The 13,267-nt window shown below is 37.7% G+C and overlaps 1 protein-coding gene across 3 annotated transcripts in view; it reads left to right on the forward strand.

The window, feature by feature from the left end:
* The window catches only part of Slc30a2_3 (proton-coupled zinc antiporter SLC30A2), a 117,082-nt gene that overhangs the window by 72,494 nt on the left and 31,321 nt on the right, over nt 1-13,267 (forward strand). For all 3 annotated transcript variants that reach the window (XM_011191759.3, XM_054228340.1, XM_029043327.2), the window contains one exon: nt 5,298-5,477. In XM_011191759.3, coding sequence (XP_011190061.2) covers nt 5,298-5,477 — 180 coding nt within the window. The remainder of the gene's footprint in view (nt 1-5,297; nt 5,478-13,267) is intronic.

Genomic DNA, 13,267 nt, shown 5'->3' on the forward strand with positions numbered 1-13,267 from the left:
AAAACTATAAAGTTGTATATATATATGTATGTGTGTATAGAAATATTGAAATTCGTTGTCCAGATTTGATATTTTGTATCCCAAAGATTTAAAAGTGCTAGTTGATACAATTTTTGAAAAATATTTCTTCAAAATTTTCTAATAATTTGATTATAAACAACAACAACTCTAATAATTTGGGTAAATCCGAAGAATAAATGAAAATTTCGAACATTAACACATTTCGGGATCTCGAAAAGTTTCGAACTCTATTTTTTTCATTTAGTCCCGTCTTGCCTACCAATAGTGTTTTCATGATTTAATTGGTTTGGGTATCCCAAACGCATATGCGAAGTTTCGAAATATTTCCCGACCATTTTTCGAAATTTTGTTTTTATAAAAACTCTCTATGGAAAAAAGACTTCGGTGGCCGGTCGGATTAAACCTAATATTTTTATTTATATAGTATTGCAGGTCTCAGTTCAGCTAATATTTCAGTGCCAATCGGTAGACTCCACTGAGGCTTAGTTAATCACGCTACTACCTACTTTTAGTTATATGTTCCTGGAGCATCATTTATGATACCACAAAATATTTTGTTCTATTCCATTCAACTCTTGTCGCTGTGGTTCCAACTTTGCCTACTGCAGCTCATCTTAGCCTTATATCCTCATCCTCTTCCCGGACTTAATTTACCGATTTTAATGTTAACATGTCTAGTCATATGTTCTCAATTTAGAAAAAATTACTACGCTTCATTGTGCCAACAGAAGCAACTTATTTGCGCCGAAAAGTATGCACAAGTACGTAAGCTACTTGTTTACGAAAAATTGCTGCAACTCAGTTGGAATGTATTTCACTCAACTCATTGCAATGTGGTTACGAAATTGTAATGAAAGCAAAAAACAACAAACAGGCAAGAATTCTAGAAGAAATTTGCATTTGCAAGCCAGCACGCCGCAAAATATGCAATGCAGATTTTCAAAAAGACGTGAATACTGTGGTGGGCCTATGTAGGAGTCGCTGGATGTTGTGCTGTGTAGAAGTACATGTAAAATGGGCGAAAATTTCAACGAAATTATTCAAAAAGCCAACAGTAGACGCAGCTACGAGTCTGCGTTGTTCAGGGAAACGGGCAGTAGACAGTTGGATTGGCAGGTCTGGGAGACGGGTTTGTAGATAGGCGCTGTTTAGCGCGTTGGACAACAACTTCGTTTGTTTGACTGGTTGTCGAATGTCGTTGGACAGATTTGCGCATTTAAAAAATATTATTTTCGTATTTAATTTTTATTTTTTTTGCTACGTGCTTTGCATCTAACAAGCTTTCTTAAACTATTTTGCACGTCAAAACATGCAAATTGCCTACTTTACGGCGTTTTGGTAATGAAAATCTTTTATTGACTGGTAAACAATAGCATACCAGTGGGCGCCATGCACTTGCCACCATATTTCTCGCCCTCTTTATGCAAATCAAAAATGTTCACTGCCTACTTTTAGGCGTTTTTCGTAAACAAACACATTACAGCCAGGCAATGCGAAACTCAAATATAAAATTGTAGCAATTTAAATAAAATATGCTCAACAAAGCCAATATTGCAAGCGTCCGAGCACCGCGCCGACACTAGCGCTCCTCTCCTCAACAACGCCGCTCACCTGCCAGAGCACTTCATTATTCGCCGGTTTCACTGTTTGCTGTGTATTTGCTTATTTGATTGCGTGAAATCACCAGAGAAATTACAGTTGCAAAATGTACAACCGTTTTATGACGATTCGGTTGTTCGCTGGCGTTATGAAGTGAGAAAGAGAGAGTGAGAGGATGGATGCTTGCGAAAATTTGTATATTGGTCTGGGGCCTGGCTGGCAGACACAGTGAAAGCGTGTAATAAAACAAAGCGCGACCAAAATTACTCAACTCAACTGCAGGCTGTCTGCTGCCGCTACGACTACTCGGCGGCGGCGGCTGGAAACCGCAGAAAAAAGAAAAAAATACTAACTTCATCAAAATGTTACAACAACAAATTGCAAAACAGTGTAAGCTGCAAAATCAGCATTGCTACAACATTAATTTCTCTCACTCTCTCTCTGTGTAAGTGTCTACATGTGTGTGTGTGTGATTGCAGTCGACCGGTCCTGCCTGCGCTGAGTGTGAGTCGCATTGGTTGTTGTGCGCCTGCAATGCCGGCTGGTAGCCTAAAAACCAATCTCATTTTCATAAAATATTCAAAGGCACTTTGCGCTGAATTTTAGCCCGACTGCCTACTTGCTTTCCCTCGCTCCTCCACTCTCACCACCGTGTGCTTGGACCAAAACCAAAAACGAAAAAATAGAAAAATCAGCTTGAGTAGCTGCAGCTGTGTGTGTGTGTGTGCTAAAGAGAATAAGTCGAAAAAGAAATTAAGCCAATATTATGTTTTCTTTAATAGTTTGTTTGTGCGAAGGTTTTTGTTGGTATTGTTTCAGTTTCTGCACACATATATTTCGGTGCTGGCCTGTAATTAAACGCTTAAAGTGGTGATGCTCAGCGTTGCTATACAAATTGGATTTTGAAAGAAGAAGTTTGCCTAAAGAATATTTCTGATGAGTAGAAGATTTTCATCTGTTTCTTAAAGTCTTGTTATATGAGTGACTGAGTCTCCCATTAGCTTCCTAAAACTATTAAATAAAAATTATCAAAAATGTGTGTATATTTTTTGAATGAATAATTTGTAATTAGGGTTATATGGCAACTCTGCGAAATAATAGTTTCTTTAATAAAATGAATAGTCTTCATGTGTTACCTATATTAAAATCTGTTCAGTTTTTGGGTAATCTATAGTTTTTTTTTATATAAAAACTTCTGGTAACCTTTGTTTGAAAAAATAAAATACTTTTTTGTAGTATTATGAAGGTGAAAATATTTTTTTTAATATATACGATAGTAGCTATTTTAAAAACAAAGTTGGGTTAGGTTCACAGGTTGACCCTCTCGACAGGCGTCGCGATGACTCCAGATGAAGGGGCCAATAGACTCCTAAATATGGATCGTAAGACAGACTCTTACGTATCGCCGATGCGCTTTGAGCCTATCTCAAATTTTATGAGACTGCTAATGTCTATTCGGCAAGTTCGCCTGGTTCACCAAAAGCTTAGCTACTGAGATGTTTGAACCTCAATCTTGCGTACGTTGGACATAGAAGGAGGAAATGTCTTGGTGTTTCACCTCACCTTCTTCCATACAGCTATGGTAGTTTGCGTCCGGCAGGATACCTAGCCTCATCGCATGTATGCCAGTTCCGCATTGTCCAGTGAGTACTCCCACTACTGCGACAAGGTTTTTGAGTGCACGTAGTCCCGCCGACCTCTTGCGTTTTATTTTGTGCCAAAAGGATCTCGCAACAGAACAGGTTTTAGTAGCTCACTAGCATTTTACAAGCTCGCGAGATGTCCATGGATCCAGTGCTAGAGCACAAGAGGACAGCGGAGCCCCAACTCGTTCCCAGCATGGTGAAATAGCACGGGCTCCCCTTTTTGCGCGCTCATCCGCTCAGGAGTTCCCAGCAATTCCGCTGCCCAGACGAGTCTTATAGTAAAATACACTCTCCTTAACTAGCTTTGAGCACACATTCAGCGAGCTCAGGGCCATAATTGCCGCTCTGCTATCGGAGTGAATATTCACTTCCTTGAAGAAGGCTACCATTCGGAGCAACTCATCAACCACAACCTTAATAGCAGACACCTCTGCCTAAAACACACTTTGACCCACTTTGTAGACGTTCTAGCTTTCCGGCTAGTGAGGTCTTTTCCAGCGGCCTCCACCATACAAAAATCCACATAAAACGGTATTGGCTTATCCACGGTTTCGTAGAGCCGTACCTTTGGTGAGAGACCTCACCTCTTCCCAATGGCTCGTCTGTCACAGTGTAGGGCAACCGATGCCTTTCTTACACTCTCCTCAACATTTTGCTTCCAAGACAGTTTCCTGTCCAGGCTGAGGCCCACCTACTTCCCTATTTCCCATTCTAAAATACTTTCACCAGAAAAAAATTTTCAACCTGTCTCGCTCGATGTCTATATTATGATTTTTCTATTATTTCCTAAATACAATAGATCTAAAATGTAATTAAATTATCTAAATTTTTTTGAAACACCTTAGTTCAATATTAGGTTGGCAAATATGTATTCCTTGTTACTGTGATCGGATTTAGTTCAAATATGCGTCGTTTGGTTCGATAATCTGTTTCCATCTAGACGGCAACTTCATAATAACCCCCTCCTAGAAGTCCACTCCTAATTTGAGAAGAACTCGGACAGCCACTTTTCACAAGCCTCTTTTGAGTTCACCTTTACACCACCAAGGGCGATCGCTATGGACTGGAACAGGTGGTAATCATAGGTGGTAATCACCGGGCTATATGGTGGATGCGATGAAATCTCCCATCCGAGCTCCCGTAGCTTCTGACGAGTCATCAACGAAGTGTGTGGTCTGGTGTTGTCCTGGTGGAACACAACAAGCGGTCCAATTGTTCGCAGTAGATGGTAGAATTAAGCGTCAGGCCATATGGGAGCAGCTCATAGTGTATGATTCCCTTCCAATTCCACCAAAGACACAGCAAAACATTCCAGGCCGTCAATCCCGGCTTGGCCACTGTTTAGGACGATTCACCGGCCGTCGACCACGTCCGTTGTCGCTTGATATTGTCGTATGTGATCCATTTTTCGTCACCAGTCATCATCCGCTTCGAAAATGGGTCGAGTTCGTTCCGTTTCAGCAGCATATCGCAGGCATTGATTCGGTCCAGAAGGCTTTTTTTCGTCAAATCATGTGCCAACTAAACATCAAGCTTTTTTGTGTATCCAGCCTTCTGCAGATGGTTTAAAATGGTTTGGTGACTAATTCCCAGCTCCTGGGCGATGTCACGATATTTTTTTTTAATATTTACAATAATTTTTTTTTTCATTTTCAATTAGGTGGCAACCGTCATAGTATTCCGTTTTGAAATAATTATGTATTACTTCGTTCAACTTCAAAAAAATATATAGCATTCAGTTTAGTCTCATATCTACCATAATATTTGAAGATGTATAACTACCAAAGGTTCTCAACATATTACAAACCGAATAAAACATAAATAATCTACTTATGCATATTACGCCATTAAGCGCTACGATCTCGATGAGTGTAAGCCACAACGCAATTACCTTAACGAATCTAATTTCCTTGCTAATATACTTTTCCTCATTGCTTTCCATCCGCAACACGTTTCAGCACAGCTTTTCATATTTATTTGCACTTAATAATACTTCTTACACTTCTTCTCTTTTCTCTCTCTTTCTTACAGCATGTCCTTCGGCTGGTATCGTGCCGAGGTTATCGGTGCCATGGCCTCGGTCGTGATGATTTGGGTCATTACCGCTATACTCGTTTGGTTGGCCGTGCAGCGTTTGATTAATCGCGATTTTGAAGTGAACGCCAAGATTATGCTGATTACATCTGGTTTAGCGATTTTGGTTAATTTGATGTAAGTACCTACTCTACACATACAACCATATGCATACTAATATAATAACAACAATGCGTATAAATTAATCAACACGCGCATAACTAACTAATGTGATATGATGGAGTTGTTGTTGTTGTTGTTGCTATTGTTATTACAGTTGTAAGCATAATGTTGTGGCATTGCCCATGAATTATTTAATTGTATGTTAATTAGTTAAGCCTAGTGTATTAAGTGTTAAGCATAGCCGGAAATTAATTGTACATTTACGTAAGCACTTAATTATGTCGGGGGATAAGTCTAATTATAGTTCAATTGGCGTGAAGAAGCAACAGCAGTCTTTGCGGCCTTTTGTTGCATAATTTATAGCGTTTGTGCGCCTAAAAGTAGATAGTTCTTTGGAGTTATAGCTGCTAGGCGCTCGAATGTACGCTAAAGCATATGTCTTTGGCAACCCTGGCTTGTCACTCGGCACAATGACTGCCACGAAATCGCTTGATTTGCTGTTCTATTTACGTAGTTTTTGCCTTTCGACGCCTTCGCTGCTTTTACTTTCCCGCTAATTGCTCTCACATCCTTCTTCTTAACGCCCTAGTTTCTAGTCGCTGAGTGTATGATCTCGTTTGGTCGTTGGTCATTGTCAACAGCGTCAGTTTCGCACACATATTTCGCTTTTCAGCCGTGTTGATTTGCAGCTGTGACTTTAACGGAAATTATGGCCTACTTTTTGGCGTGACAAGTCTCAAAGCTCAGGATTTGAGTTCAAACTGCTGTTGTACTGCTCAAACATGGCAAAAATTAAAATTTTTATTGTTAGAATGAAGAAATCTTACTAAGAAGAAGAAGAATGTGCCTCTATGTCTCGATTTTCTCAATTTTGCTGAAGTTATGGTAGTTACGGCATCTGCTCCCGATTTTAGGTCTTTAATATTATAATATCACTGGTGACAAGGAAGTGAAGGTATATTCGGCTCTTCGGCTGTCAAGTTTTTTAGATATGACTTGCATCTTTACTGGGGAGTCAGAAAAAACGTGTCGTTTAGTTTGCGATTTCTTTCGATTTATTGCATACTTTTTGGCTCTTATACTTTCTTATAATATATATTTGTCCCATTTTGAACTCAACCGTCGATATAGTAGGTTCTAAGACCTTTGTTTTTATTTTTATTCTTGCTTAAACTTTAAATTATAATTTTGTAAATAAAAATATTAACTGCCTAAAAGTATACAACATATTTATGGCAATTATAGCCAAAAAAGTAAACATTTGTATAACCGTTACTGTGAGTCTTACATCCATCCATAGTATATTTCCGTGATTAAACACTATAATTGAACCTAATTTTAAAGCCCACATGCCTAAAAGTATGCTTCATCAGATAAAAATTTGGGTTTGCTGTGAAAAAATACGAAAAAAAGTATTTCAATTATCACTACTATCACTCAAATGGATTAGAAATAAAAAAAAATTAACGTTTAAAAACATTTACTCAATGTATGATCCAAAAAGTATGCTTAAATAATAACTAATATTCGGACTTGCAGAAGATATTTTATGAAATTACAATAAATATATATATTTTTAATAATATTGAGTGCAGTTCTTCTCCTAGTTCTCATACACCACCAAATTCGCCTTAAAGTATACTACCGGTTGTTGTTTTCTAATATATAATGAGATATTTTTAGATCTTATCCTTATAGTCAATACAATGAATCAACGCAAATACTCGAGCATATATAGATCATTAGAGCTACGTAATTAGCCTAAAAACAAACAATAAACGTGCCAAAGAATTTATGCAAAATATGCGCCTAAAAGTATACATATGTCGTAATAAAAAACATTAAAGCCCATGCTGTCAATGAAAAATGTGTGTTGACATAACATAAAATAATAATAAATTAAAAAATAATAATAAAAAATTCAACAAACCGCCTAAAAGTATGCAAAATGCAATATGTCAAAATAACCACAATTAGACTGTAATAATTTTCACAACTCACTAAAAGTGCTTAAAAATCAGTTATGTCATTGCCAGCCTACAAAAATATTAAATTTGCCATTAGTATTATGCACTACGCCTAAAAGTAGGCAACACAACTGTCAAAAACACATTGAAAACACACATAAAATACACCACAATCACTCAACACCATTTCCACGGCATTATGATGCCAACAAATATGCAACAATAACAACAGCAACAATATACACGCTGACTATGCTATACGAGGTGACAATGCGTCTAATGAGCAGTTGGCAGCATATCGGCAAAATCTAGCCAAACCAAAAGCTGGCAAAGGAAATGCGAGGCAAACAAGTGAATCGACAGTGAAAATATTGCCGCCGCAATAATGGTAAAGGATGTGCAAAGATGTTGGCAGATCAGCAAAAGCGCACACACACGCACATACATATGTACATATTGGTATGTCAACACAAACCAACAACCACAAGGGTAAACAATTGCGGTAAGCAAACAAACAACAAACAAATAAAAGTAAACTGACAAACAAGTTGACAAAAAAACGGCAGTTTGCTTGTATGTGTGTGTTAGATTTGGCATCAGCCATCAGCGGAGACAGACAATACACAATTTCCGTTTCCGTTTTTCATTATGTGGCAACAACGTCAGTGAGCTGACAGCGGCTGCCAAACCGTTTACCTTCTCCCCACTCCTCACCACTCTTACTGTTCTTTTTCATGTTAGTCACACACCTGTGTATGTATGTTGTTGTTGTTGTTTGAATTTCGTTTTCCAGTTTTTAGTCTTCTCCTCTTAGACTTTTCCAACTGCTGAGTCATTTTTCATTTATTTGCTTTTATTCTATTCGAAATCTTTGTTTGTGTGCGTGTGTGTGTTGAATTCCCTATTGACGCCTCAGTGTGCCGGTTAGCCGTAGCTCCGTAGTGCCAGGCAGCAGTTGAGTTGCTGTCGTAGTAATGGAGATGCAACGAATTTGTGTCAACAATGCAACTTGGCTTTCTACTGCGGAGGTACATTTAGATATTGGTGCCGTGACATGCGGGGGTTTGAATAATAGTAACGTGATGGATTGGTTCATCTTAGATCTTAGTTCTTTACTTACTTTAGCTATACAAGAGAATTGAAACCATCTCAGTAAGATGTGTCTTCTCTGTGAAGAGCCTCAGGGTCTGCGCTATAGATTGCGTAAGTGGCTGTCGTATGTAGCTTTTAGACACGAGCCCAAGTTTCCTCGGTAGCATATTGGCCGACGAATCAATAATTCATTCTCAATCAGTTTATTCCGCTGATATAGTATACGAATATGATATTAAGGGCATCGGAGCGTTCATTAGTTAGATATATTACTCGTAAAGACCTTAGAAATAAGCGCTGACATTGACATTTCATGAATCGACTACTCAAAATTTTACTGCGAATCAGTTTCGGTGAAATAACGGAAAGTTTGTGACCACTTCTTCACCAACATCAAGTGTACTTGGAGGTATGTAGAGTCTCTCACGAAGATATGTACTTGCATCGGTCGTCGTGTCAACTGAGTGCCAAAAAACTTTCGTCTATCTTAAATAAGGGTCTCGATAACTCATTTCAAAACTGTCCAAATGTTAATTGACGTTTACTATTTATCGTTTAGTTAATATTCAGCATCTCCTTCCGGGTGTTTAAGAGAAGTTTGTGTAGAAGATCTAATAAGCGACGCAAATTAACTAACTCTGAGTCTAATCAGAGAAAAAAATCTGAAATTTAACGTTTGGTGACTTTGAAAGACTAAAGACTCGTCCAAACACTTCCTCCTTCAATGTCCAGTATTCGACAGACTGAGGTTAAAGCGCCTCGGTAGGCATACCTTCGGCGAACCCAGCAAATTGACTGGAATCGACATTAGCCGACTTAAGAACTTCATTATAGAGTTCAAGCGCTTTGTCGCATCATAAGGGTCTGAGTGATCAGTTAGGAGTTTTCCAGGTATCACAATGGACAGTTGAATCTGTCTAAGTGAGATTTTCTGTACCTGCGGAGATCTACCCATTAACCTAACCTAGCCTTACATTGAGAAATATCCACTCAATGTTTAGTATTAATCATTTTTATTTAAAGACTTAGGTTCATTTCAAAATTGTCTGAAGGTTCATACCATATGTAGTTATTATATGAAATCAGATTATATCCAGCGGTGATACTAGAAATTTCTAACGAGTATAACAGTTCACCGTAATATTTTATGTAATCTTCCGCTATCTGCTTTACTTGCCGCTTTGCCGATTAGCGCATTTCACTTGAGCCACTGCACGCCGAGTAAAAACTCTCTCTAATTTTATTATTTTCCTCGATTTGTCCAAGAATTTCATGTTTGTACACCGCCTCTGTCCGTTTTTATTTATTTTTTCCTTTCACCGTTCCGGTCCATCCATCTCATTCCATTCCGTGAAATATATGTTTTATAAAGTAGTTTTTTTTGTTGTAATTCATTTCAAGCCGTTCTGTTTCCGGTCGTTCCGTTCTATTTTCAATATTTATTAATCATGATCTGTAACTGTGTTTAGTTTTACTGAGATATCACAACAAAACAAAACTAATATATTTTACAGATGTTTTTAATGTTTCGTTTCATATAATACTGTACCGTTATATTTTAGTTCACTCCTTGAACTCTAATATTACTTAAATATCTCTAAAATATGAATTTTTAAGTAATTTACAAATCCATGCCGTTCTGTTTCTGTATGTTCCGTTCTATTCCATGTCGTTTCTAGTGATATTTGCTTTGTACTGCTTATTGCTCCTATATACTTCATTCTGTTATTACATTCGTATCCGCACCTTTATTTTCCATACCAATAAACCAAATTTTCATTCATTAAATTTATTTTCTTTGAAACTAATTCATTAGTTTTGTCAATCTCTGTTATATTTTTCATTCATTCATTCTGATTGTACTATTTTTTCTACGTTTTTTTGTTTCTATGTTTTTCTACAAATGCAGTTGTTGTGGTCCCAGATAACATTCTCCAAAAAATTTGAGAATATTGTTGGTAGTTATTGACCGAATAGAAATACGAGACTGTTCCGGTTACATAGATCCGATTCTATTATACTGTACTGTTGTTTTTTGAGCACCACTACTATTATACAACTTATTTTGTAAAATATTTCCGATTCCTTCCAGTCTGTTCTCATATATTTCCTTGCATTCTTTTCGCACTTCGTTCTGTTCCATTTCATGCCTTAGTCGTCAATTTTCTTCAATCCTTTTTTAATCTCAGTTAGTTCTTTTTTAATAATTTTTCATTGCATTTTGTACCGTTCTGATTCCATTCGTTCCGTTCCAAGCCATTTCGTTTCAACACAATAAATTAGTTTTTACTAAGTGAATAAGACCTGGATTCATTGAAACTGTTTAAAGTTAAGTTTTTTTTTCATTTCGTTCCTTTCCGTTCTGTTCCATTTCATGCGTTAGTCGTAAATTTTCTACAATTCTACGCTAATCTCAGTTTGTTATTAATTAATAATATATTTTTGTTTCATTCCATGATACGCTGTTCCGATTCCAATCGTTCCGTTTCATGCCATTTCGATTCAACAGAATAAATTAGTTTTTACTGAGTGAATGAGACTTGGATTCATTGAAACTGTTTAATGTTAAGTTTTTTTCATTTCGTTCCATTCCGTTCTGTTCCATTTCATGCCTTAGTCGTAAATTTTCATTAATTCGACGCTAATCTCAGTTAGTTATTTTTTAATAATTTTTCATTGCATTTTGTAATGTTCTGATTCCATTTGTTCCGTTCCATTCCACTTTGTTTCAACACAATAAATTAGTTTTTACTAAGTAAATGAGTCTTGGATTCATTGAAACTTTTTAAAGTTAAGTTTTTTTTTCATTTCGTTCCATTTCATTCCATTCCGTTTCATTTAATTTTTTTATTTATTGTTTTTCATTTTCATCATTTTCAGTTTCCTTACATTACCAACATCTCTGCATTTCCAAATGTGACTGCCTCTACTCTAAACTTTCTAAACGAATTTTTTGCAAACGCGCGTGTCAAACACGAAACACGTGCCACATCAGTCATTAGTTGGCTGAATAACGCCGCCAACACGTTCTTAAGCTAACGATTTCTCAAAGTCAGCGCTGGCTATTTTTAGTATTGCTCATATTTCGTTTGGTGCAAAAAAGTTGGTAGCGTTTTCTGCGCGACCAATGACTTTCTGTTGCATGTGTGTGTGTGTGGTATAAGTGGACATGTGAAACACCACTTTTGTTGTTTTTTCTTTCGATTTTGCAATATACCTTTATGTGGTTGAGTGTGTGTTTCAAAGTCGTCAGCAATTAAGCTGCAAAATTGAAGCACATGCGATTCCGATGTTTTCTTTTTTACCTTTCTTCCTCACCGCTGGTCAGTCCACTAGCCGTGTTCACTTATTCACCAACACAAGCCATTAGCCGTTGAAACGCTGCTGTCACTTGCTGTTGCTGAGCGATTGTTTGCTTTTTCAAATTAATTTTTTTTTGTTTGAATTTTTATTTTTGGTGTTGCTTTTGCGCTTCTCATGGCTGCATCTCGTCTTACGTTTTAATGGCCGCCGTCGCACACATACATACATGCATTTTCACACATCGTCCACCAAGCAATGAAGCCTTAAATCTTGTACTTTTTCTTCACGCCGATCGTTGCACTTTGAGATACACACATACACAAGCGCGCTTGTTTGCGATAAGGCTTTCACCGATTCCCTGCGTGTGTGTATAGCTTCCTCATATGCGTATGTGTGTGTGTTGTGGTCGCGCCGCCGCCATATTTTTTTTCGCTATAAACTATTTACGCTCAATATAAATGACTATTGACCATCGCCGCCGCGCGCTCACAGACCGTAAGCTGACCAATATGCTATTTGTTGTTGTTGTTGTGCTTCATTGAGTCCATTGCTGTTGGTTGCAAGTTGCCGGATACTTGGTGGTTATACGCTTCGTTGACGCCGTTTTGTTGGCAGACTATGACTGTCTGCGTCTGCGGCTGCGGCACACACACACATTTGAACACTCATGAACACACATGAAAAATGTTTCGTAATTTTTAATGCGCGCAACGTGTTGGCCTTCGCTGTCGTCACGAGTTGCATCGCATATAGTGTTGTTGTTATTTTTGTTGATTTTATTGTTGCTTTTGTTATTACTGCTGTCGCTTTTATTATTATTGTTGTTGCTATTTTATATACTCATCAGCGCATATTGCCCCGCTGTTGTCGCAGAGGAAATCGGAGCGCAATGAAGCGGTTATTTACAGTTCCGTCCAACTAGTGTCGGCTCGTTAGTGTTGGCGAGTTGTCGTACACATACACACAGCCACATAAACCGTTACGCTTGCCACACAAACACTGACCAGCCATTTTATGCGCTTTTATTTCGCTATATTTTACACAATTTCTAGCCAATACTAGTGTTGTTGTTATTGTTGTTGGCGCTGTCATTGTCATTTACCGTCCATCTCCAATAAGAAGTTCTGTGCGCATGTCCTTGTGATTTAATTGACAGGAACATAAATATTAGCGAAGTTCAGCGTACAAAAGAGTTGAGTAAATGCCGTTGTTTGCAGTGCATCCGGGTTCCGGGTTCACTCTTTGCTATTGCAGCTCAATCGAGCGCGTCAACTGGTGAAGTGTCTAGCGGTACTGTTATTAAGTGGACGCAGACTTTATATTTTACAAACCATATTTTATTCACTCTGAGTACGAGTTTCTTGAACTTTTTTTTGAAAATTGTGTTGCCACTTCGAAAAAACTATTTGGAGATGTTTAAAAACTTTAAAAAGTTTATTCTAA

Source organism: Zeugodacus cucurbitae, chromosome 3 (assembly GCF_028554725.1).
Source record: "Zeugodacus cucurbitae isolate PBARC_wt_2022May chromosome 3, idZeuCucr1.2, whole genome shotgun sequence".
Taxonomy (NCBI): domain Eukaryota; kingdom Metazoa; phylum Arthropoda; class Insecta; order Diptera; family Tephritidae; genus Zeugodacus; species Zeugodacus cucurbitae.